The sequence below is a fragment of the Gopherus flavomarginatus genome, chromosome 2 (genome assembly GCF_025201925.1).
Source record: "Gopherus flavomarginatus isolate rGopFla2 chromosome 2, rGopFla2.mat.asm, whole genome shotgun sequence".
Taxonomy (NCBI): domain Eukaryota; kingdom Metazoa; phylum Chordata; order Testudines; family Testudinidae; genus Gopherus; species Gopherus flavomarginatus.
In genome coordinates, this window is record NC_066618.1 from 89217512 (window position 1) to 89242518 (window position 25007).

Here is a 25007-nt window from a genome sequence, read left to right on the forward strand (position 1 = left end):
GCTCCAGCCTAAAAGCTGACATGGCCACTGTAATATTTATGCTAATACAGCTGCGGGGTAGGTGCTGAACCATTTGGATTGCACCTAGCAACAGATCAACTAGTCTTGGCCACAAATCCTTGCTGCACAATGGCAAGCCCTGACAGCAGGGCTCTGTTGTGTGTGAACCTCCTCTGTATTATTTGCCTCAGGATTATTTGCCCCTAACTGATGTATAACATGCCTTCCAGTCATCAGAACACCTCTCCTGTGTATATTCTATGTACTTTTTTTTTTTTTTTTTTTTAATAAAACACAGGATTTCCCACCATTCCAAATACCACATCTATCCCACTGATATAAGCAACTTTGCAAGTCCTAGTGTATATGAGCTGGCAGTTCACCCCACTATTTTAGGATCATGCAGCAGCCAGTATGGGTGCAGGGTTCTGCCTAAGTGGAACAAGTTGCAAGATCAGAGCATTAGCAGCTATGATAAAGTAGTATATTTTCATGCACAATAAGAGTATACTAGTTTTCAAAAATGTATGTTTCCTCAGTCTAATTTGTATGCCAAGTTAAACGGAAGTAATATATTTAAAATGGCAGAGATAAGTAGAAAAGACTTTAAAGGACCCCCATGCCAATACCATGGTCTTCAGAACAGTAATTATAATGCTATTATAATATTACCTTAAAACAGAAAGTAATTTAACAATGAATGACACATACAGATAGTTATTTAGATTTAAAATTGTATATTCTATACCTTCACTTTTTGTCAGAAAAGTAGTTATACATGCACCCTTCCAAAATATTTACATTTGTAATCATATCCTAACGGAGAACACAGTAGGCAAGATCAATTTAGTGATAATTTTTTAAGAGCTCACAATCATTCAAAATTAATGTGATTAAGTCTCTTAAAAGTTTGAAAGTAGCCGTTATTCATATAGAGACATGCAAATTATCTACGTACTGAGAGTGAATGTCTTGTAGATCTATCCTTCACATCATCACACTAAAGGTATAAACCAACAATAAAGAAAGAAGAATTTCAGAATGCCAAGACAACAGGAAAACAGGACAGAAAAAAATAAAAATCAAATGTTTATATCAATAAAGCAGTAGTCAAAAATTAAGAGGATTAAGAGAATCACAGATTTACAGAGTACAACAGTCAACATTCACACTAAGAAATATTATGCATCACAAACTGGCATTTTTGAGGGAAAATAGATTTTTTTTAGAAATTAGAACAGCTATTTCTTAGCATACTGCTAAAAATGTGCAAATTTCTGAAAAGTAGAGCTGTCGATTAGACGCAGTTAACGCACGCCATTAATTCAAAAAAATTAACTGCGATTAAAAAAATGTATCATGATTAATAGCACTGTTAAACAATAGAATATCAATTGGAATTTATTAAATATTTTTCGATGTTTTCAAATATATTTATTTCTATTACAACACAGAATACAAAGTGTACAGTGCTCACTTATTTTTTATTACAAATATTTGCACTGTAAAAATAATAAATTTAGTATTTTTCAATTAATCTCCTACAAGTACTATAGTTCAATCTCTGTCATGAAAGTGTAACTTACAAACGTAGATTGTTTTTGTTTGTTACATAACTGCAAAACTTTAGAGCCTACAAGTCCATTCGGTCCTACTTCTTGTTCAACCAATTGCTAAGACAAACAAGTTTGTTCACATTTATGGAAGATACTATTGAATGCTTATTTAGGTCAGCTGAAAGTGAGAACAGACATTCACATGGCACTTTTGTAGCCGGCGTTGCAAAGCATTTACATGTCAATATGCTAAACATTCATATGCCCCTTCATGCTTTGGCCACCATCCCAGAGGACATACTTCCATACTGATGATGCTTGTTAAAAAAAAAAGTTAATTAAATTTGTGACTGAACTCCTCGGAGGAGAACTGTATGTCTTTTGTTCTGTTTTATACACATTCTGCTATATATTTCATCTTATAGCAGTCTCAGATGATGACCCAGCATATGTTGTTCATTTTAAGAACACTTTCACTGCAGATTTGACAAAACGCAAAGAAGGTACCAATGTGAGATTTCTAAGGATAGATACAGCACTCAACCCAAGGAGTTCAGTCACAAATTTAAGTAACATACTTAAACGCATTCAGAAGTCTTAAAAGAGCAACACTCTGATGCGGAAACTACAGAACCCAAACCACCAAAAAAGAAAGACAACCTTCTGCTGGCGGCATCTGACTCAGATGATGAAAATGAACATTCGTTGGTCCGCTCTGCTTTGGATCATTATCAAGCAGAACTCATCATCAGCATGGATGCATGTCTCCTGGAATGGTGGTTGAAGCATGAAGGGCCATATGAATCTTTAGAGCATCTGGCATGTAAGTATCTTGCGATGCAAGCTACAACATGCCATGCAAACACCTGTTCTCACTTTCAGGTGACATTTTAAACAAGACGCGGGCAGCATTATCTCTTGCAAATTGTTACCAAACTTGTTTGTCTGAGCGATTGGCTGCAGCAGGACTGAGTAGACTTGTTTGTTCTAAAGTTTTACATTGTTTTATTTTTGAATGCAGTTATTTTTTGTACATAATTCTACATTTGTAAGTTCAACTTTCATCATAAAGAGATTGCACTACAGCACTTGTATTAGGTGAACTGAAATATACTATTTCTTTTGTTTTTTACAGTGAAAATATTTGTAAACAAATATAAAGTGAGCACTGTACACTTTGTATTCTGTGTTGTAATTGAAATATATTTGAAAATGTAGAAAACATCCACAAATATTTATATACATGGTATTCTATTATCGTTTAACAGTGCGATTAATTGCGCAACTAATTTTTTAATCACTTGGCAGTCCTACTGAAAAGTGAGATGATTTGTGACAACAGTCAGCCAGCCCTACATGACCAGTTTTTCATACTCCTTGAATATCAGAACTTTAAATATTTACACAACTTCTGTTACAACATCTGTATGAGAATGTGGAAACACTCTGGAAAATGACTCTCTAATAATATTATTGTAGTTGTAGGGTTCCATGCTTACTGTCTCACAATACCAGACATCAAATTTGCTCAACTTACAGATACAAAAATTCTTTAAGTGTTAGTCTTGGGATGTGAAAGTAAATCTGTGTTCTTTCTGGGTTATAAATTCTTCAAGATTCCACAACTGTAACTTAGTTAGCCAATCTGTTGGTGATGCATAAGCCACAAAAGCATCCAGGTCCCCCTTCTATTGATGTTGGTTTTGCAATGTTGTCAGAAATAAGAATTTATTCTTGACAATGAAGCAAGCAGATACAGATTTTTAGTACTCATAGGAAGCAGAACTGTTGAGAATGCTGGTGTTATTTAAGTGTCACTTTTCTGACTAACAGGAATTAAAAAAAAAAAATGGAAACTGGTGTCAGAACCTTTCTATACACTATTAATGCTATAACTGAAGCCAAAACTTGTTTGGTTTTTTTTCCATTAAGAAATTTAAACTGCTAAGAGGAGACTTAAAAGGATAATCTCTTGGTTGTTAATTTGATTCTCTGAATATCTGTCTTCATACCCAGACTCAGGTCTGGTTTTCTTTTTAAGTTGCACTATTTTAACTAAAAAACTGTGATTTTAAATGCAACACATGGAGACACATCAGACTGAAGAGTGCTGTTGCCATCAAAACCCCATATATGGGATTACAGTTACATTTCAGTCACAGGTATTTTTAGTAAAAGTCATGGACAGGTCAGGGGCAAGAAACAAAAAGTCTCTGCCCGTGACCTGTCCATGACTTATACCATAAATATTCATGATTGAATCTTTTTTGGAGGGTTGGGGGTCTGTGCAGCAGCAGCTGCTGGGAAGGGGAGAGCCCCAGGGGCCTGCTGCCACTTAGGCTGCTGCTGTGGGGGAAGCCCAAGGGGTTCAGCCACTGCTCCGGCCACCCTGGGACCACTGCCAGGAGCCACCTAGCTGCATCGGATCCCATCAACCTCAGGACTGCTCTAGAGGCAGTCCCCAGAGCCAGCCACATTGGCCGTTGCTCGGGCAGTCCCTGGGGCCAGCTGCCCAGGGCCACCTGAGCAGTAGCCCATGCAGCTGGCCCCAGGGCTGATGCCGCTCCAGCAGTGGCTGTTATGGCTGGCTGCGGGGCCGCCTGAGTGGCTGACTGCAGAACCACTGCAGGGGTCAGCCACACTAATTGCTGCAGAAGTCTCAGAGGTTGCAGAAAGTCACAGACTCCATGACTACCGCGACCTCTGTGATAATACGGAACTGTAATCATAATTCAACAACAATCCAATAACTTCAGAAGACATTAAAATCTGCATATAAACATTACAGATAAAATTGTCTAAGCTAAAATAATAGTTATCCTTCATTTTCTTATTTCAGCCCAGCTCACGGAACTAAAAGTGCAGTATCTACCCCAAAAAGATATGGCTTGAGCAATCTACAAATTGAAGCTTGAAGCAGTCTTCTGCCAAAAGCTGCAGCAGAGAATCTACATTTAATTTAAGGCAGTGGTTTTCAAGTTTTGTCATCTCAACACATTTCTGTTGAGGACCTGAAAAACCACCTCTTCCCACAACAATGTTCCCACATTGGTTTGCTGAGCCAAAATAAAACTCAAGCCACAGATTTCTTAGAGCCTTCAAATACAGCTTTCTTCCAATGAAAGTGTATTATACAAACAACACACTCCAGTAACTACTGTTTTCCATTAAAATAATGTGTTCTAGCTGAAATAAGTGTTCAGTATTTTATTACTATTTTTGATCAAGTAGGCACACAAAATGTTACATTACATGAACAAGTCAAAAATGCTCATTTCCAGGTTACACACCACAAGATCTCTCCTCCTGGGGGTGCTTGTTCTGCTGCTACGAGACCCACTGATATCCAAAGATGAACTCTTAGGAATTAAATTGCAGAAGGTTATGAATTTCAAATATATAACAGTATATAAATTCAAAATAAACTGCTTTTAACATACAGATATATATAAATCTGTACTCTATGCATGGTGAGCAGCATAATAAAGCTAATTTTATGCACCAGGAATGACAGTATAATTTAAGAGTGAGTTGTGTGATCACCACTGACAAGTACCATGAATCACCATCTCATGTGCGATTTCTAACCACTAGTTTGTGCTTTCTTTAATTGTGTTTTATTTCTTAAAGAATGAGAAACATGACTGCTTTCAGCAAATTATTTTCTCTTTGGAAAAGATGAAGAAAGGCTAATGCTTATCTACCAGATTAGTTTCTCTAATTTCTGGTGTGGGTAGGTGCATTTATTAATGTTTTCTGTCATGGAATACATTCATATACATATACACTTTTCAATAATACAGCATAATAATAAGACCTGCATATCTATTATATGTGCACGTTTTTTTTCTTATATTAACATAACATCTAGCACTTCTGTTTTCTCATTAAGTACTTCAATTTCTTTGCCTTACTTATAATCTATAAATACAGTTCTACGGCAATTTCATATAAAAAGTCCCAGTGATATTTTATAGCAAAAGGTAAGTTATACCATATTACAAATATTAACTTTAAAACATGACCAGACATATAAAGGAGACCAACATTCTCAATGGTTTTGAATGTAAAATATGCCACTATTAATTTCATTTAGGGCACAATTTAGCAAAGCACTTAAATAGCATGGTAGCCTTAGCTCCATGAGTATGTAGACCCAGTCTCTGAGACTCACTACCTGAGACTGGCTGGGTAGACTACATGAGCACTATCATAATATAAATAATAAATGCAAAGAAGATTTGTTTTTGTTTTCTGACATTTGGTAACTAGTCATCTTCTAGCTTCTACTGATAACAAGAAGATTTAAGTTTGTATTCCAAAAAGAAGAGTCAGAAATGGTCTGCTTTAGAGAAAAGCATATTGAATATTAACCTCATAAATAAAGTGTTGTTTGCATTAACTGAGGAACCAAGCTTGACTATTTTTAAGCTTGAAAGAGATTAGATTTTTATTGGAATGTGTAACTAAACATTTATTTCATTGTACACACACAAATAAATAAAAATATTTCCATCAATAAAAATGTAATGATAGGCAAAGAAAGAAAAATGCTGCTGGGGAAATTAGATTTTGTTTTAGGGATATTTACTTTGTATATTTTGACATGTGATATTGGCTATTTGAGTTTTAATCGTTAGAAACCTTTAGTTTAAGTCTCAACATCTACTATCATTACATAATTGTCTGACCCCCTCCATACTCTGACCCTCTCCCATAATTTCCTGCAACTGTAAAAATTAAAATAAAATACAAAATATGCTTAAGTCATAACTTTATGCAAGTGTGAACACAAATAGATAAAACTAGAAAAAAACAGTTTAAAAACAGTTCTGTTGAAATTATGAAAAGTAAAAATCAAATTCTGCCAAGCTATTTTGTGCAGAATTTCTGTAATTACATTTACACATATACATACATACATCTATTAGAAGTAATCGATGGAAAACAAGTATAACAATGTATATTGCAGAAATACTTTATCAAATGTTTGACTAAAATCCATTTACCACACAGTTATCACTTGCTCAGTAGTAAACTTCTAATCATTTTTCAAAAATTTCAACTTTCTCTGACAAGATCTGTTCTTTGTAAACTCACATGGACAATTTCTTATGTTCCAGTTCTATCCACGCAGTAAGATGCTTTAAAAAAAGTTTATTGAGATTGAAATTAATCATTGGTCTGTAATTAGCAATTTCACTCCCTTAATATTGACATTACAATGTTCCTCTTTCAGTTTTCTAGAACTCTTCTCTCTTTTGGAGTGATTAAAACAGAAAAGCAAATAGATAATTTATTTAAATGTTACTACTGAGATGAATCATACTTAAGGATCTTCACAGTATTATTGGATATAAGAAAAGCTCAACATTTGTTTTCTTTAAGATACAAAATGCTCTGGTGGAGAATTGAATTTCAGCGCTCAACACTGCCCCTTTCCTGCTTTTGTCTGAGTCTGGGGGGGAAGTCTGTCATAAGACTGGGAGGAAAGGATGGTCAAAGAAATGGAAACAGATTGAAGGAAAGGAGCTGTAGATGTTGGTGAACTGCCACACATATCACCACTACAAAATTGTTTTCTATAGGTCTGAAGCCAGTGAACAGAATAGCTTGCAAATCTCTTGTGTGTGGGCTGCGGCTAAAAGTGAATGATGAAGAAATAAGAAGGAATGTTCTCCACTTCTGCAAGAGTGCAAAAACAGAACATAGAGAGATCTGTGTGGTCCTAAGTGTGAAAGAAAAGCCACCATAGGAAAGGAGGAGACAGAAATGCAAGGATCAAAAAGTAGATTTGAGCGGTAAGAAGTGTGTAGAGAATTAGGAGAGGGAAGCAACTCTTAGGGTAGAGGAAGAGAAGATGAGAGGGAAGTGGAAGGGAAACAAAGAATGAATGAGAAAGGAAGAGGAGGGGAATTGGGAGAAAAAGAAGGTAGAAAAGGAGCAAAGAGAAGAGAAGGAAGAGGCAAGGGAACGAGGAGAAACATTTTTAGATCTACTTTTCTTTCAAAAGTAGTACCACCTAAACAAAGAATTCTAAGCAATTATCAAGAGCAGCTTTGAATCATAAGAACATAACGTAAGAACATAAGAACGGCCATACCGGGTCAGACCAAAGGTCAATCTAGCCCAGTATCTGTCTACCGACAGTGGCCAACACCAGGTGCCCCGGAGGGAGTGAAGCTAACAGGCAATGATCAAGTGATCTCTCTCCTGCCATCCATCTCCATCCTATGATGCACAGAGGCTAGGGACACCATTCTTTACCCTTCCTGGCTAATAGCCATTTATGGACTTAGCCACCATGAATTTATCCAGTTCCCTTTTAAACATTGTCATAGTCCCAGCCTTCACAACCTCCTCAGGTAAGAAGTTCCACAAGTTGACTGTGCGCTGTGTGAAGAAGAACTTCCTTTTATTTGTTTTAAACCTGCTACCTATTAATTTTATTTGGTGACTCCTAGTTCTTGTATTATGGGAATAAGTAAATAACTTTTCCTTATCCACTTTCTCCACATCACTCATGATTTTATATACCTCTATCATATCCCCCTTTAGTCTCCTCTTTTCCAAGCTGAAGAGGCCTAGCTTCTTTAATCTTTCCTCATATGGGACCCTCTCCAAACCCTTAATCATTTTAGTTGCCCTTTTCTGAACCTTTTCTAGTGTTAGAATATCTTTTTTGAGGTGAGGAGACCACATCTGTACACAGTATTCGATATGTGGGCATACCATGGATTTATATAAGGGCAATAATATATTCTCAGTCTTATTCTCTATCCCCTTTTTAATGATTCCTAACATCCTGTTTGCTTTTTTGACGGCCTCTGCGCACTGCGTGGACATCTTCAGAGAACTATCCACGATGACTCCAAGATCTTTTTCCTGACTCGTTGTAGCTAAATTAGCCCCCATCATATTGTATGTATAGTTGGGGTTTTTTTTTCCAATGTGCATTACTTTACATTTATCCACAATACATTTCATTTGCCATTTTGTTGCCCAATCACTTAGTTTTGTGAGATCTTTTTGAAGTTCTTCACAATCTGCTTTGGTCTTAACTATCTTGAGCAGTTTAGAATCATCTGCAAACTTTGCCACCTCACTGTTTATCCCTTTCTCCAAATCATTTATGAATAAATTGAATAGGATTGGTCTTAGGACTGACCCTTGGGGAACACCACTAGTTACCTCTCTCCATTCTGAGAATTTACCATTAATTCCTACCCTTTGTTCCCTGTCTTTTAACCAGTTCTCAATCCATAAAAGGACCTTCCCTTTTATCCCATGACAGCTTAATTTACATAAAAGCGTTTAGTGAGGGACCTTGTCAAAGGCTTTCTGGAAATCTAAGTACACTATGTCCACTGGATCCCCCTTGTCCACGTTTGTTGACCCCTGCCAAGAACTCTAATAGATCAGTAAGACACGATTTCCCTTTACAGAAGCCATGTTGACTATTGCTCAACAGTTTATGTTTTTCTATGTGCCTGACAATTTTATTCTTAACTATTGTTTCGACTCATTTGCCCGGTACGGATGTTAGACTTACCGGTCTGTAATTGCCGGGATCAGCTTTAGAGCCCTTTTTAAATATTAGTGTTACATTAGCTAACTTCCAGTCACTGGGTACCGAAGCCGAGTTAAAGGACAGGTTATAAACCTTAGTTAATAGTTCCGCAACTTCACATTTGAGTTCTTTCAGAACTCTTGGGTGAATGCCATCTGGTCCTGGTGACTTGTTAATGCTGAGTTTATCAATTAATTCCAAAACCTCCTCTAGTGACACTTCAATCTGTGACAGTTCCTCAGATTTGTCACCTACAAAAGCTGGCTCACGTCTGGGAATCTCCCTAACATCCTCAGCTGTGAAGACTGAAGCAAAGAATGCATTTAGTTTCTCCGCAATGACTTTATCGTCTTTAAGCGCTCCTTTTGTATTTTGATCGTCAAGGGGCTCCACTGGTTGTTTAGCAGGCTTCCTGCTTCTGATGTACTTAAACATTTTGTTATTACCTTTGGAGTTTTTGGCTAGCCGTTCTTCAAACTCCTCTTTGGCTTTTCTTATTACACTCTTGCACTTAAGCTGGCAGTGCTTGTGCTCCTTTCTATTTGTCTCACTAGGATCTGACTTCCACTTTTTAAAGGAAGTCTTTTTATCTCTCACTGCTTCTTTTACATGGTTGTTAAGCAACGGCGGCTCTTCTTTAGTTCTTTTACTGTGTTTCTTAATTTGGGGTATACATTGAAGTTGGGCCTCTATTATGGGGTCTTTAAAAAGGGCCCGTGCAACTTGCAGGGATTTCACTTTAGTCACTGTACCTTTTAACTTTTGTTTAACTAACCCCCTCATTTTTGTATAGTTCCCTCTTTTGAAATTAAATGCCACAAGTGTTGGGCTGTTGAGGTGTTCTTCCCTCCACAGGGATGTTGAATGCTATTGTATTATGGTCACTATTTCCAGGCGGTCTTGCTATAGTTACCTCTTGGACCAGCTCCTGCGCTACACTCAGGATTAAATCTAGAGTTGCCTCTCCTCTTGTGGGTTCCCATACCAGCTGCTCCATGAAGCAGTCATTTAAAGTATCGAGAAATTTTATCTCTGCATTTCGTCCTGAAGTGAAATGTTCCCAGTCAATATGGGGATAATTGAAATCCCCCACTATTACTGGGTTCTTAATTTTGATAGCATCTCTAATTTCCCTTAGCATTTCATTATCACTATTATTGTCCTGGTCAGGAGGTCGATAATAGATCCCTAATGTTATATTTTCAGTAAAGCATGAAATTTCTATCCATAGAGAGTCTATGGAACATGTGGATTCGCTTAAGATTTTTACTTCATTTGAATCTACATTTTCTTTCACATATAGTGCCACTCCTCCCTCTGCACGACTTGTTCTGTCCTTCCGATATATTTTGTACCCCGGAATGATTGTGTCCCATTGATTGCTCTCAGTCCACCAGGTTTCTGTGATGCCTATTATATCAATATCCTCCTTTATCACAAGGCACTCTAGTTCACCCAACTTATTATTTAGACTTCTAGCATTTGTGTACAAGCACTTTAAAAACTTGTCCCTGTTTATTTGTCTGCCCTTTTCTGATGTGCCAGATTCTTTTTTATGTGACTGTTTATCATCTGATCCGGCCTTTACATTATCCTCTTCCATCCTCTGTTCCTGACTATAACCTGGAGATTCCCTATCATCTCCCCTAAGAGAAGTCTGTGTCCGATCCACATGCTCCTCTGCAGCAGTCGGCTTTCCCCCATCTCCTAGTTTAAAAACTGCTCTACAACCTTCTTAATGTTTAGTGCCAGCAGTCTGGTTCCACTTTGGTTTAGGCAGAGCCACGCTCTCCTGTATAGGCTCCCCTCATCCCAAAAGTTTCCCCAGTTCCTAATGAACGTAAACCCCTCCTCTCTACACCATTGTCTCATCCATGCATTGAGACTCTGAAGCTCTGCCTGCCTACCTGGCCCTGCGCGTGGAACTGGGAGCATTTCTGAGAATGCCACCATAGAGGTCCTGGATTTCAGTCTCTTCCCTAGAAGCCTAAATTTGGCTTCCAGAACATCTCTCCCTATCCTTCCCTATGTCATTGGTACCTACATGTACCACGACCACCGGCTCCTCCCCAGCACTGCACATAAGTCTGTCCAGATGCCTCGAGAGATCCGCAACCTTCATACCAGGCAGGCAAGTCACTGACCTCAGTGCACAGCTGATGAATGCCAGCAGCTACAGACACAGCTTGAATTATTTTAATGTACTGATAACATACATGTACATGACTATGCAAGTTTATAATCCTCAGCACTTGTTTGGGAGAAGAACATGTGACGCTCAAGTACAATGACATGACCTAAGTTTTAAATACTTTCTATTTAAAGTTGTACTGTAAATGTGCTAACACTAGGATCGATAAAAATCAATTTTTTTTTTAAAAAAAATCAAATTTTTTTTATTTAAATCAGATTTTTTGATAAAATGCCTTTTGAGGAAAACACTTATCTGAACAGTTTTAATTAAGATACATTATAGATCAAAGATATCTCATCATGGAATAGGGATTATCAATTCTAATTTTATAGTCTGAGACAATATACTCATGCAATGTTTAAGAAAAGTTTTGTAAATGAGTTCCAATAGTTCATGGATAGGGCAATCCTATGGGGCTCCAGGGGCTTCTGCATATACTACTTAGGTTAATCTTTCTATCTACCCAATGGGACTCAGTGCTCAGTCTAGAAGATACCATCAGAGATGCTTAGTTTTGCAGTTATCAAACTGTGGATTTGTGTTATCAAACTGTGGATTTGTGTCTCCAGAGATAACATGCTTGTTAACGGCAAAAATGTTTTTAAATGCATACATAAATAATATATAGATGTGAGAAATAACAGACCTCTACCCTATTTTCCCTCTGCAAATTTGTGTACACAGAGTCAGCTCCTTACATCTCTCTAAAAGTGCAGTTTCAAAAAGTTCAATGAATAGAAGATTGTTGGGGGTGAAATAGATCTGGACAAGGATAAGACATCTGGAAACAAATGTGAGAAGGGAGGGACAGGCAGTAGAAACGAAAGCGAAACTGTTTGAGCAGCGTACAAGTCTGTCGCCTCTTACATGCGTTTAATATGCGCCATTTCAGCTTTATGCGGTCGGCAAAAACAAAAGCAAAAAAAAGAGAAAAATAACAATTTAAATACTGTTTCTGCAGTGCGGGCGATTCCGCCGCCATTCAACTCAATGTAATTTTGACTATACGTGGTTTTCGCTTTACGCGCTAATCGCGGAACAGAACCCCTGCGTAAGATGAGACAGACCTGTATTCCAGAAGTCTTGAGGTCTTTCTGAGTGTAGCCTTCACTGATCTGAGACCTACTATACCATTCTCTCATTAGAAGGAAAAACCTGTAATGGTAGCAGGCCGTAAAAGAGACCCAGTTTGGGAATATTTTAATGAAGTTCCTCTATCTGTGGGTAAAACAGGCATGCATGCAAAATGCAAAACAGTGCAACAAAGGAAAACTTAAATGTTTAATTAAATTCAAAAATTCATATGCTTGTTTTGTTAAAATATTGTCTGTTTGCTGTTGAAGAAAAATCCAGACTACATAAATAATGTTGTTTTACTTAAATACAACAATTTACATGTCTGTCTGGTGATGTTCTCCTCCTAATACAGCATGGCAAGAAAATCCTCCAAATATTAATGATTAACCTGTTGAAATGGAGATAGTTCACTCCCCAGTGACTTCATAAACATCTGCTTCAAATACCTTTGGTAAATGAAATAATCAATCATTCATTTTCTGATATAGCGGTAAAACTAATCTGAAAAGTTTTCAAAATAAATCACTTGAAAATGTATAGTGTGTACATTCTAAAAATGAAATCTACATACACCTCTGAGTTGGGAAGAATATGTATTAAGGTTATAACAACCAAGAAGAATGCACTTTTATGTAGAAATCCATGATTAAATCGAGTCTTCCTTACTACTGATTTAAATCAATTTGATTTACATCAAATCCACCCTGGCTAACAGTAAGTACAATAACTCCTCACTTAACATTGTAGTTACGTTCCTGAAAAATGTGAAACGATGTTAAGCTAATCCAATTTCCCCATAAGAATTAATGTAAATGGGGGGGGAGGTGTTAGGTTCCAGGGAATTTTTTTTTTTTTTTGCCAGACAAAAGGCATTATATACATTTTAAATACTTTTAAACAAGCAATTTAATACTATGTGGGCAGGGGGAGAAAGTAGTGTGCACGTGCTGTGTGTTTACAAACATATGGTACATACTGTACAGTACTATAGTTGGGAGGTGCCCCTGCCTTACCCTACACGTGCACAGCCCACTGGCACTGGAGATGAGACAGGCAAGGAGGCTGAAGGTGCTGTAGGCGAGGAGAAGCACACTGTGCAGCAGTGGCAGCTTCCTCTACTCTGCTAGCACCCGGGGTGGGGTGGGGTGGCTCAACCCTCAGCCCACCTACTCCTCCTCTTCCCCCAAGTCCCCATCCTTGACCTGTCTCTTCTCTCCCCATCTTTTCCCCCTTTACTTCCTACGCTGCGCCACAAGCCTGCACACCGAGTCCTCGCTCCTCCCCCCGAAACGCCACAAGCCAGCTGATTGCCGTGGGTGTGGGGAGGAGGAAGGGGAAGGCACTGATCCGTGGGGTCTGCCAGTGGGTGGGCAGTGCTGGAGGAGAGGGGGAAGAAGACAGGACATAGGGACGTTGCCAGCTGTGGAGAAAGCAAGCAGCCAAACAACGTAAGAGTGAAGCATTGCACAACTTTAAATGAGCATGTTCCCTAATTGATCAGCAACGTAACAATGAAACAACATTAACCAGGACGACTTAAAGTGAGGAGTTACTGTATGCAATTTTTTTTAGTTTGCTTCCAATGGAAGTAAAATTATTCTATGTAATCAATATCTGAACTGCTTATGTTTTGGGGCTTATTTCCAAACTCACAGTAAGTTAATTATTTTATGTTTGTATTATAATTTAGGAGCTTAAGTGTTTAGGGTTTTTCCTGGGGGCGGGGGGGCAAGGTATCTCATAGTACAAACACCATGAGATTTTAAAGATTTATTAAAGATTCCAATAAATTGATACAAGATACAATTAAAATGTTGACGTGAACACACTACCCCATTTATATTGATTAAAACAGGTAAGTTGCATGTAGCATCAAAGTTCATACAAACTATGTACTAACCCTATGACTGCCAATACTTCGAGCAGACACCAAGTCATCCACTCCCTGATAAGAAAAATGAAAGCAAAATGAAGTTAAATGTTTGTTTGTTAAAGTAAAGCCTAACAGGGAGAAGGGAGAGTTTATAGATTAGCACAAACCAGATAGGAATGACGACTAGACGGGAGAGAATACCTGGCTCTCTCTGAATCTTCCTGAGAAAGAAGAAATGTAAAAAGTTATTTAATGAAAAAAAGATGAACAAAATAAAAGCAAGCAAACAGAAGAGCATGCAGTACTTATCTTCCACACAGATAAGAGTTTGGAAAATCAACTGAAGCAAATGAATCAATTCATGTCAGATGAACGTTGCTTTCATTTTGACTCTAAGGCAGATGTCTACCACACCATGTTAAGAAAGTGCAGTTGAAGTGTCGTATTATTTAATTAAAGGTAAAAAATGGACAGTCTTTTGCTGGTTGGGTAGAAATATGACATCTAGAATAAATGTAGAAAAGTCTCACTAAAGACTAAAAACAAACAAAAGAAACCCAAGAATTACACTCTAGAGAAGTTTATCAAAACAAGATTGTGAAAGTTGATTCCAAAGTTACTGAAGAATTGGGGAGGGTTTACTATAACCTGGAAATAAGGGAACCTTTGTGGGAAAACTGGGGAAAAAAATAAAAAAGAGGGGGAAAAACTATTGTTTTAATTGCCAGAAGCATCTTAAACATAAAAAATGTTTAGTTACAGCAGGGGGTTGCAAACTGGGGCTCGGGACTCCTCAGGGGGTTACGAGGTTATTGCATGGGGAGGAGGACCATGAGCTGTTGGCCTCCACCCAAACCCCGCTTTGCCTCCAGCATTTATAATGGTGTTAAACATGTAAAAAAAACTGATTTTAATTTGGGGAGAGGTCGTGGTTACACTCAGAGGCTTGCTAGGTGAAAAGGGTCACTAGTACTAAAGTTTGAGAACTACTGAGTTACAGGGAATAAATACACTACGAAATTCTGTTTTAATTTAAACCATTCAGTATAAAACTTCACATTTGAACTGGACCCACTTGTAAAAAAATACAAGTCCTTCAAAACAATTTTCTTGCCCTCTCTAGTCTTCCACCTCTCAAAAGGTCATAAAGTGCTAGCAGTCAGACCTCACCTATCAACAGGGTAAAGGAGTCCATTCCAGCAACACCTTTTAGATTGTAATAGAAGTGATATTAGTTTGGGACTTAGGGTCCCTCATTTATACTACACTTTTAACCAAGTTTTCAACCACATGGTTGACTCCAAAAATGATGTGTCCAGGTTCAAAATGTATAATACATGATAAGTAACCTTTGTGGCTAACAGTGGCCTGCCCCTGGAAGCAGCCAAGATTGGCAAATGGTTGCCCTCCTTAAGAATTCATAACACTTATTTTGGTACATACAAAAAAACTCCCCCAACTATGCCTGTGCAACTGTTGGCCAACATTTCTTTTCCCTGAGCACTGCAGTAATGTATTCCAGAGTGCATTACCCGACATGTGCTTGGGCACTCTTTGGCAATTTTTACCTCTATATAACCCATCACAAAAGGCTATCCTGCCTACATAACCAAGAAATGGCAAGCAACTGTAAAGTAGTCAGCACTCTCAATCACAGACCTTAGTGAACACTGCAGTGTCCATTACAGGCAGATTGTTGAAGCTGGTGATAATTTCTGCTAGCTACCATGTATGATTATCAATTTTAAAAGGGTAGGTGTTTAGGATGTATGCTTTGGCTAACAAAGATGTCAGGCCCGGCTTATGATCGAAAGCAAGGCAGGCATTTAGGCAGATCTGAATTCTGCTTAAAGGCAACAGAAAGTTAAGCAGATGGCCAAGAATCTAAGGGAGAATGAAATCCACTCAAATGCCTGTCAATGCAGAGACCAAAAAAACATCAAGACAGTGATGGTCCAGTATCACTGGGCAGGAGGTAGCAACTGGGTGTCCAGCAACCGGTTGACAACCTGATCCTCCTTTGAGAGACTAGACTGAATTCTCAGGATAAGGCAGGCCATCACACAGTGGAACAAAAATGGAAATCTAAACACACTCACCCTAGCATGGGACCAGAGATGACAAAGAGTTGGTATGGCAGCACACAAACACTGATGGTGTTTAAGGCGATGTCATCACCACAGAGTTAATTCTGATTATCTATAATCGAGCTAGGTTAACTAGAGAGGAATTAACTCAAGTTAGTGGGTACACTGCAAAACAACACTTGAGCTGCACAGAGTATGAGCAGCTGGTGAGCTGTGCTAACTCTAAATCCAGGGGTATAGACTACCCCTGGATAGGTTAGGCAACTCTCGTTAATTGCAGCACCACATTCAATTGAAGGATTTGTGTATATAGAGATGAGACTCCTGGTGGGGTTGCACTAGAGCGGGGGTAGGGAACCTATGGCACAGGTGCCGAAGTTGGCACGCGAGCTGATTTTCAGTGGCACTCACACTGCCTGGGTCCTGGCCACCAGTCTGGGGGGACTCTACATTTTAATTTAATTTTAAATAAAGCTTCTTAAACATTCTGAAACCTTATTTACTTTACATACAACCATAGTTTAATTATATATTATAGACTTATAGACAGAGACCTTCTAAAAAGGTTAAAATGTATTACTGGCACGCAAAACCTTAAATTAGAGTGAATAAACTGAGACTCAGCACACTACTTCTGAAAGGTTGCCGACCCCTGCACTAGAGTTATATCTCAAGTCAACTCTCCAGTGAAGACAAACCCTAACAAATACATTAAAGTATAATGAATAATATGCACTTGGACCCTGAGATAACTGCTTTTAAAATAAACAAACAGTTTGTGGAGGATTGACAAGATAAAAGTAAAAGTAAAAGTAAACAGACTGATTCAGTTGCAATTTCAGTAGAGTATGAAGTCAGTGTGATGTTTAATTTGTGAATCAACTTTGGAACTACAATGCATAGAAGCCAAATGATATTGTTGGAATATTGTAACCATCAAATAGAGTAAATCCCTAGCCTACAAAATTGTTTAGCTTCTAAAATGTCAATCAAATTTTTAAAAAATATTTCTTCTAACTTGATAAAGGCAACTTCCTTTTCCTCTGCAAAACCCATTCATGCATTAGATCAGTGCTACTAAGCATGTAACAAATAGGAAAGTGGAAAAAAAAAATCAACATGGCATCTGGAAATGTACTCTTTGAACATTAATAGCATGGCAATTTTTATTAATAGGTTACAATCAATCCAAAAATAAAAAACAAAGTTCATGCTCTTACACCTTTAAGGAAAACAAACAAACCGCAGAACGTATTCTAAAGAAATATATTAAAAGGTTAAATGCCTGGACACGTTTCAGTTTTTCTTGTTAAATGGATTACATGCAATCTGGAGTGAACAAAAATAAATAAATTCATTCCTTCTAGCCATAAACTCAATTTGTAAGGTTTAGCATAAAAATGTGAACATTTAACCCTCTGAAAACTATAAGACTTCTCTATAGAATTGCTGACAATATCCTTGATTATGGTGCTGTTTTTAATACTTCGAAGTTACATTCTGCTAAATTATATTTGAACCTGGTTTACTTTAATCTTCTTAATACAGGTCATTACATATTAAGAACTTTTCATAAAACAAATCATATCTGAATTTTGCTTTTAGAAAAGCAAAGATAGGCCTACAAATTTGTGAAAACAGTTCTCTAATTATAAAGCTGCATAAAAGTAAACAGAATGAGGAGCACTGTGCTATAATTCAACTCTTATCTCCATGCCATCCCATTTAGAGGAACCAGACTTGCATTCTTTTTCACCCCAAAGTCCCATTGGAATCAACTGGAAGTTTGGAGTCCAGAATGCAAGAGTAAGCTGCCTCTGCCCGCCTCTCCCTCTTATTTTTAAAGATGGAAAGAAAAGTTGGAAGGTACAGTATAATCAATTTTAAACTGACGTTTTGTTTAAAGAAAGTATTAGCCACTGAAAGATAGCCTGGATCATCTGTGGAAGGAAACATCTGCCAGTCTAATCAAGGAAGAATATAGAATAAGGCAGGTCTACAAAAAAGATAAAGTAATATGTGGAAATAAGTTAACGTAGAAACATTTACAATTTTAAAAATAAGCCTTTGACAACATAAAGCTACTTTAATTCCATTCTGAAAGTAATTGTATAAACTTTAAACAAACCCACTGTGAAAGAGAAAATGGCACACTTCCAATGTTTTTTGCCTCTGTGCAGTGTCCTATATGTGACCTTATGTAATGATTTTTTCCCATCCGTCATAAAATGTGTTCACGCTTTGCAAACCATTAGTAAATTTATTCCCTCCAAGTCTATGTTAGCTCTGAAAGCGTAAACAACATGCACAACAGGCAGTTCTGGCCTACCATCCATTTTTGGATACGTCCCCATTTTCTATCATATGAGCGATGAGAAAGCTACAAAATGTTTAAAAAAACATTAATACAGAACAGGTCTCACAGATTACATCATCTTGTACAATTTACAAATCACAGAATATGAGATCTGTAAATTTATTTTAGGTAACACAATTAGAATAATTAAAGCCAAATACAAAAGAAGTTCTGTCTTGATTTCTAATTCGCTCCATACCATCATACCCAAACTGTCAAACTCTCAACTCTATGGAAGAATTTAAGAGAGACTGCCATTTTTTAATTCATTCATTTCAAGTGAATGTCATTTTTATTATTATAAATGCAAGAATATCAGAATAATCTACAGAACTAACTAGTGTGTTTATTCTTTAACAGACAGGGAGGGAGGGATGAAATCCTGGTTTCGTTGCAGTCAAAGGGAAAACTCCAATTCACTTCACTGGGGCCAAGAGGCATATAATCCCATAAGTATGCTAAATGAAAAGGCAGCTTTCTGTATACATTTCACTACTGTCTTTGTATCACTTTTAATTAGTGTTCCCATGATACCCATTAGTGTTTTTCATTTTTTCATCCTAAACATGGAGTCCTGCTAAAAAACCTTTTCAATTAACTGTAATCTTATGTCCAAACGCTCTTGTACAGATTAGTCAGACGGGTACCATGCCTGTAGAATTGTTCTTTTCATTTTTAACAGAACACCGTCAACTTGGAAAAAAAATCAGACAGAACTGTGATTTATTTTTAAAAGTAACAACTAGGAATATTATAAATAAGATTCAGTTTGTTTACTTTGAACAACAGACAGCATTTTGGGTGCAATCAGATACCCTTGCTTACAGAATGGGTTTTCCATAGCAATAGTGTGTGGAAGGGGGGAGAAATCTATAAACCAAGAAAATGTCCTTGTAAAACAATATGAAGTGTCAGCTGACACGGGGCAGGTTTGGTATTTTAAATTTTTTTTAATTGATTTTATAAATTTGCCTGGATTTCAAATTAAAGATGTTCCTTTAATGAAAGCATTAAAATAGCCTTCTTGTATATTCAGAGTTACTTATATGGGCAGTGCTGTTGTGCTATGTACTGTTTGCTGAAAATAAATTACCAAGTTAAAAGGACAACAATCCATTTTCAAAGGAAAACATTTAGGTCAGTCCATGTCTTTGAGCGGTTTTGTTTTTAAGCAATTAATTTATTGCATTTGTTCAAGTTATATTATACAAAACTGCTGTTTATTACAAAAACATTCTAATGACTGGAGTCTCATGCCAAATTAGAAAAGACAAGTTTCAAAAGGTATTTTTGTAGTCGTATGGTAAGCAAAAGTGTTACAGTCATATTTAAATAGCTGATCCCCTTTTTGCTTTAGTATTCTTTGTTAATAGTGAAGTTTGAAATTAACATTTTACTATGACTACATACATGCAGTGCTATCCATGCATGTGCAGAGATAGGAATGGAGCAAGTTACTCATTTGAATTCCAGCACTACACTGGAAAAAGCTATAGCAATGGCTACCATATGCAGGAAATGCTGACATATGGCTACACTATACTGAAACATTTTAAATAACTTTTCTTAAGAAACATATTACTAGGCAATTCATTAAGAAGGTTAGTACAAAATAATAAAGCATAGCAAAATTGACATTACCTCTTTCTGTTGTCGCTCCAGTTCTCTCATACGTATCTCTCTTGCTTCTGCTCGAGCAGCCCGTTTGGCTGCAAGCCTTGCTTCTGCCTATAAGTTAATTGAAAGTAATAAAAAGTTAGGCAGCTTTTTAATCACTTGGCTTTGTAAAATGTGTTTGAATACCTGATACAATAGTTTCCCCACAAAAACAGATCCTGATTCTAATGAACAGCTTGTACATATTGGAAAAAAAAATCTATTTGACAGCAAGCAGCAGTTGTAAGGGCAAGAACAAAACCACAAAAAAAGAGTACATATCAGAATTTTTAAAGATACCACTGCCAGACAAAAGAGTTAAAACAGAAAGCAAAGTGTTGGTAAAGGCCTAAGCCTACAAACACTAACAGATTTTAATTTTATATACATGAATAGTTCTAATGCCTTCAATTAAGACTGCTGACATGCATAGTGTTAAGCACAACTGTGTTTGCAGAACCAGAGGCCCAAGTTAGCAATGTTTTGAGTCAAAACATAAGCAATAACAAACACAATTCAAAGACCTTACAACAGATGCACACCACAGGCCAAAGCCCAAACCTCATTTGCAAGGATTTATAAAAACAAAGCTTAATATTTTAGGGGAAATTACCAAAGTCAACTATTATTGAAAAATGTAAAATTAGTGGAGGAAAAGGCACAAGATGAGTGTCCCTGCTGGAGCCCTAAATTAAATCCCCATTTCATTCTTTACCCTTATGGACAATACACTGTAGCATGATTCTAGATGAGTAACGGGGTCTTTTTTCAGACACTTAATGCCACTTCTGATTTAACCAGAAGGGTCAATGAATGATGTATTGATCTTCAGGAAGCTAGAGGCTTAGGAGTAGAAATCAAGTTCAAATTTCTTACATTGTTAGACAGTAACATGAAAAAAATTATTCTTAATTTTTTTTTTAATAATTAAGCCATGTATTGTATGCCAGGTTTATCATCACTAGAAATCCCAGACATATCATTAATTGTTTAATGTACAGTTAATTACTTATTAGTAACTGAAAATAAGTAACTAATTGCATCAGACAACTAATGATATGGTTAGGATTTCTAGTAATAAAAATTAAGTTTCTTCATATATTAAAATGTAGCATTTAACAAATAACTAACAATTTAAAGCTGAATAATAAAAGCTATCATTCATTCCATGAAGGGAATGGTAAATATGAAATGCCTCAAATTAAATTCATCTGTGGTTAACATTTTATTCCCACTCTAATTTTCCCCACCTCTCCCATACCATTTAACATTAAAGTTACTCTTTAAAATTAAAAAAACTTCAAAGTTTCCAAGGGATTTTACAGTATAACAGTTAGCTCTTTGCCCTGCAAATGGCATAAAAATACCAGTAGTTACCATGCAGTAGTCACTATTTTGCTGATAAGACACTCTATTTGTAACAGTAATCAGATGCAGGACAATCTCATTTCACACTAATTTGTGTGGTTTTAACATTAATATGAGTTTTGTGTTCATTAAACATTTTGTCCTAAATGTCAAACTTTAAACTTCTTCTAAATGTAGGCAAGTGTAAAAACAAGATGTAAATTGTTATTGGATAAACCTTTACAGAGTCACGGCAAGCTTGATAATTATATACACTTTTAAATAAAGAGGGGACGTATATATGTTTTAATAAAGATTAAATGTGTAATTGACAATGTATCCAAGCTAAGGGCTCAAAATGTAACTTTTCAGAATGCCAAAGTGAGAAAAAAATGGTGCACCTCTCTTTATGGGTGGGTTATAAACATCAGAAAAGTGATTTATAAAGGAAACACCAAGAGAGAACGTTGCTGAGTGCAGCTATATGATCTGAGCAGGACAGGGTTATTTTTGGGAAATGGAGTTTAGGTGACCTTTACTCCATGTGGGTTCAGATGTATAAAGTGGTATACATGAAAGTATCCATCAACTTTCCCAGTGCCCTCAACTCCAAGCTTCCTTCTACATCTGAAACTGACATCTGCCAGAAACCCAGCGACAGTACTACCACCCAACACATCTCAAATCTTATGGATTATTATTGAATCAACTAGTCTAAAAGTTGTAGATACCAGATATTCTATGTTCATGCAACTTATTCTCAGAGCTTCTTAATGCTGTAAATCCATGTGGCAAATTTAGAGGATGGATTCTCCAAGATACTGACTTCACCGGGAGAGAGCTGTAACCGTGGTTCGAGACGACTGCCTATATGGAAACTCATTTTTAGAAGACAGTTCCCTAGAGCACTAATTTATAAATTTCAGCTGATGAAATCATGTGCGCAAACACTCTGATGTGACTTGCCAAAATCTGAAGATTGAAAAGGGGGCAAGGCCACAAAGGCCACTCAGTTCCTTCCACACTAATTCAAGAATCAAGATTCTGAAGAAATGGAGAAGGTGGGTGAGTATGAATTATAATCTGAAGAATTACAGTTACCTGAAGAATTATAGTTACAAGGGGAATAACTGTTCCTTCTTCTTAGTATGTTTACTTAAATCCGTTCAGACAAACTTCTGAAGAGATAGACTAACCCCTGGATCCACATGCCAGAAATTCTTAAGGAGACTTGCAAATTGATAATACTTATATAATTAAAGGGCCTTCTCTTCAATTCTAGAGAGTGTGTCGCCTGACATCCTCAGGATGTCAATGAGGTTTAGAGAAAAATATAAATTTATAGTCTGAGATGGAAGTTAGATCACTTTAATAAGGAGTTTAAGATGGGGACACAGGACCACTTTATCTTTATGAAACTGTGAAAGGGAACACTGTGGTGAGGGTAAGGGTCAGCCATCAAGGCTTGGATCTCACTAACCGTCCATGCAGACGATAAAGCTGGAAAGAACACCATTTTCACAGTGTGACAGTTCAAAGAAAAGTCAGACAGGAGTTCAGATGAAGGCTCCGTAAGCCTCATTACTGCAAAGTCAAATCCCATGACAGAATTGGATGTGGCTCATGTGTCAGAAGAACTATATGAACAATGCCTTTCAGAAACCTGCTGACTCTAGGATGAACAAAGATAAATCCTATACTGGAGAAAGAAATACCAAGATAGCAGCCAGATGGAATGAAACAGCTCAATGAAAATTCAGACTGTTTAAGGGACAGCAAAGAGACCAAAACTGAACAGATAGACTTCTCCTGGTTCCTTTTCAGGAAGGTCAAATAGAGAATGTCTTCGATTTCATCATGCATTTTCCTGGTGATGTTTCCTGCATCTAAGAGGGTTTTTAGACATAAATACTCCATTTGTTAAACATTCACAGCCACTTTTGTTGAGTGGGTAACAGTTAAAAAGCTCATTAAGAGTTAAAGAGCTCATTAGTACTAAACCCTCAAACCAGTATTAGTGAAATGGGTCTTCAGAACCAACTCTATCATAAAGAGTTTAAAGCAGACCTCCCAATCCTTTCAGGTTTTAGCAGTGAAGGCAAAATGAATAAACATTTGTCAGAATTATGATTTTAATTCAATCACTGAATATTGTCAGTGACCAACATGGTGATACCGCAAGGAAATCAAGTTTAAAAGCCTATACTCTTGAAGGCCGTGGTCATGTCACCACTAGAATCCACAAACTCAAAAGCCATTGTGAAAAAGAAAGCATGGAACAGCCTAATGGGGCTGACAGCAAGTGAAGGGATAAACACAACAAAGCAATGTTCACAATGATTCAGGCAATGAAAAAGCAAGGATATTTTGTTCTGTAAACTATTTATTACAAAATGACTAAACATTGAAGCTGAGTGTATGCTCAATGGAGCTTTTACTTTTGTCTACTGGCTGCACCTTGTGATCCAAAATCTTAGGACTTATCTACATGAACATTTAGTTTACGGCAAGTCAGGATGTGAATCTACCCTGCACTAGCCTGCTGAAGACTAACTGTTCCTGCGGACCCTGCTAATGTGCATTAACAAATGCAAATTGTTAATGCACACCAGCAGGGTTCACAGTGTCAGTTCACAGCAGGCTAGATTCACACCTCAGCTTATGGCAAACTCAAGATTTCACGTAGACCTGGCGTAAGCTTTTATAAAAAAGTCTCTAGCCATTATGGCTATAAAATTGAAGTCTGCCTTGGTCTGCTGGCAGCCTCAAAACAACAGTTCTAACTTAAGTATGAACTACCCCTATGCTAAGAGTGTGACCGTTCTGAAGCCAAATTTTAATGCCAGCATTGTTAACTATTTAAATTGCTGATAAAAGCCTGCAAGGAAGGACTGGAGCAATCCTATTATTAAGATCAGACCAATCTAATGTCTCATTTTATTGTGTCATAATGAAAAACAGTTTGAAAGAATACTAATCTCATCAGTGTTTGTAGATGACTTTCAGCAGGTGGCAAATAAACTGAGAGCAACGAAGACACAGTGGAGTCTTGTTCTAGCATAATATACATACATATAAAAAAAAAAACACAACAAAAGCCAAAATGTTATGCAACACAGAAACAGAGAGTCTACTATATAGGATGGTTTCCCAAATAAAACCAACGAAAGATTACTCTAGGGCAACTTCTTTTCAATGTCTAATTTCTCTGCACCAATTTTCTAGAAGTTGAAAACAAACATGTTTACTTTTGGTATACCAGGTCAGGCTATCTGCAACCACTTCAACAAT

General features: G+C 37.1%; 1 protein-coding gene across 12 annotated transcripts in view; it reads right to left on the minus strand.

Moving 5' to 3' along the window:
* The window catches only part of LRRFIP2 (LRR binding FLII interacting protein 2), a 125842-nt gene that overhangs the window by 69830 nt on the left and 31005 nt on the right, over positions 1-25007 (minus strand). For 6 of the 12 annotated variants that reach the window (XM_050937984.1, XM_050937982.1, XM_050937983.1 and 3 more), the window contains exon 3: positions 20355-20441. In XM_050937984.1, coding sequence (XP_050793941.1) covers positions 20355-20441 — 87 coding nt within the window. Of the gene's footprint in view, positions 1-958; positions 1001-4846; positions 4916-14297; positions 14343-14437; positions 14492-18686; positions 18738-20354; positions 20442-25007 lie in introns of all 12 variants that reach the window. The other 6 variants (XM_050937976.1, XM_050937978.1, XM_050937975.1 and 3 more) reach the window with 3 other exon arrangements.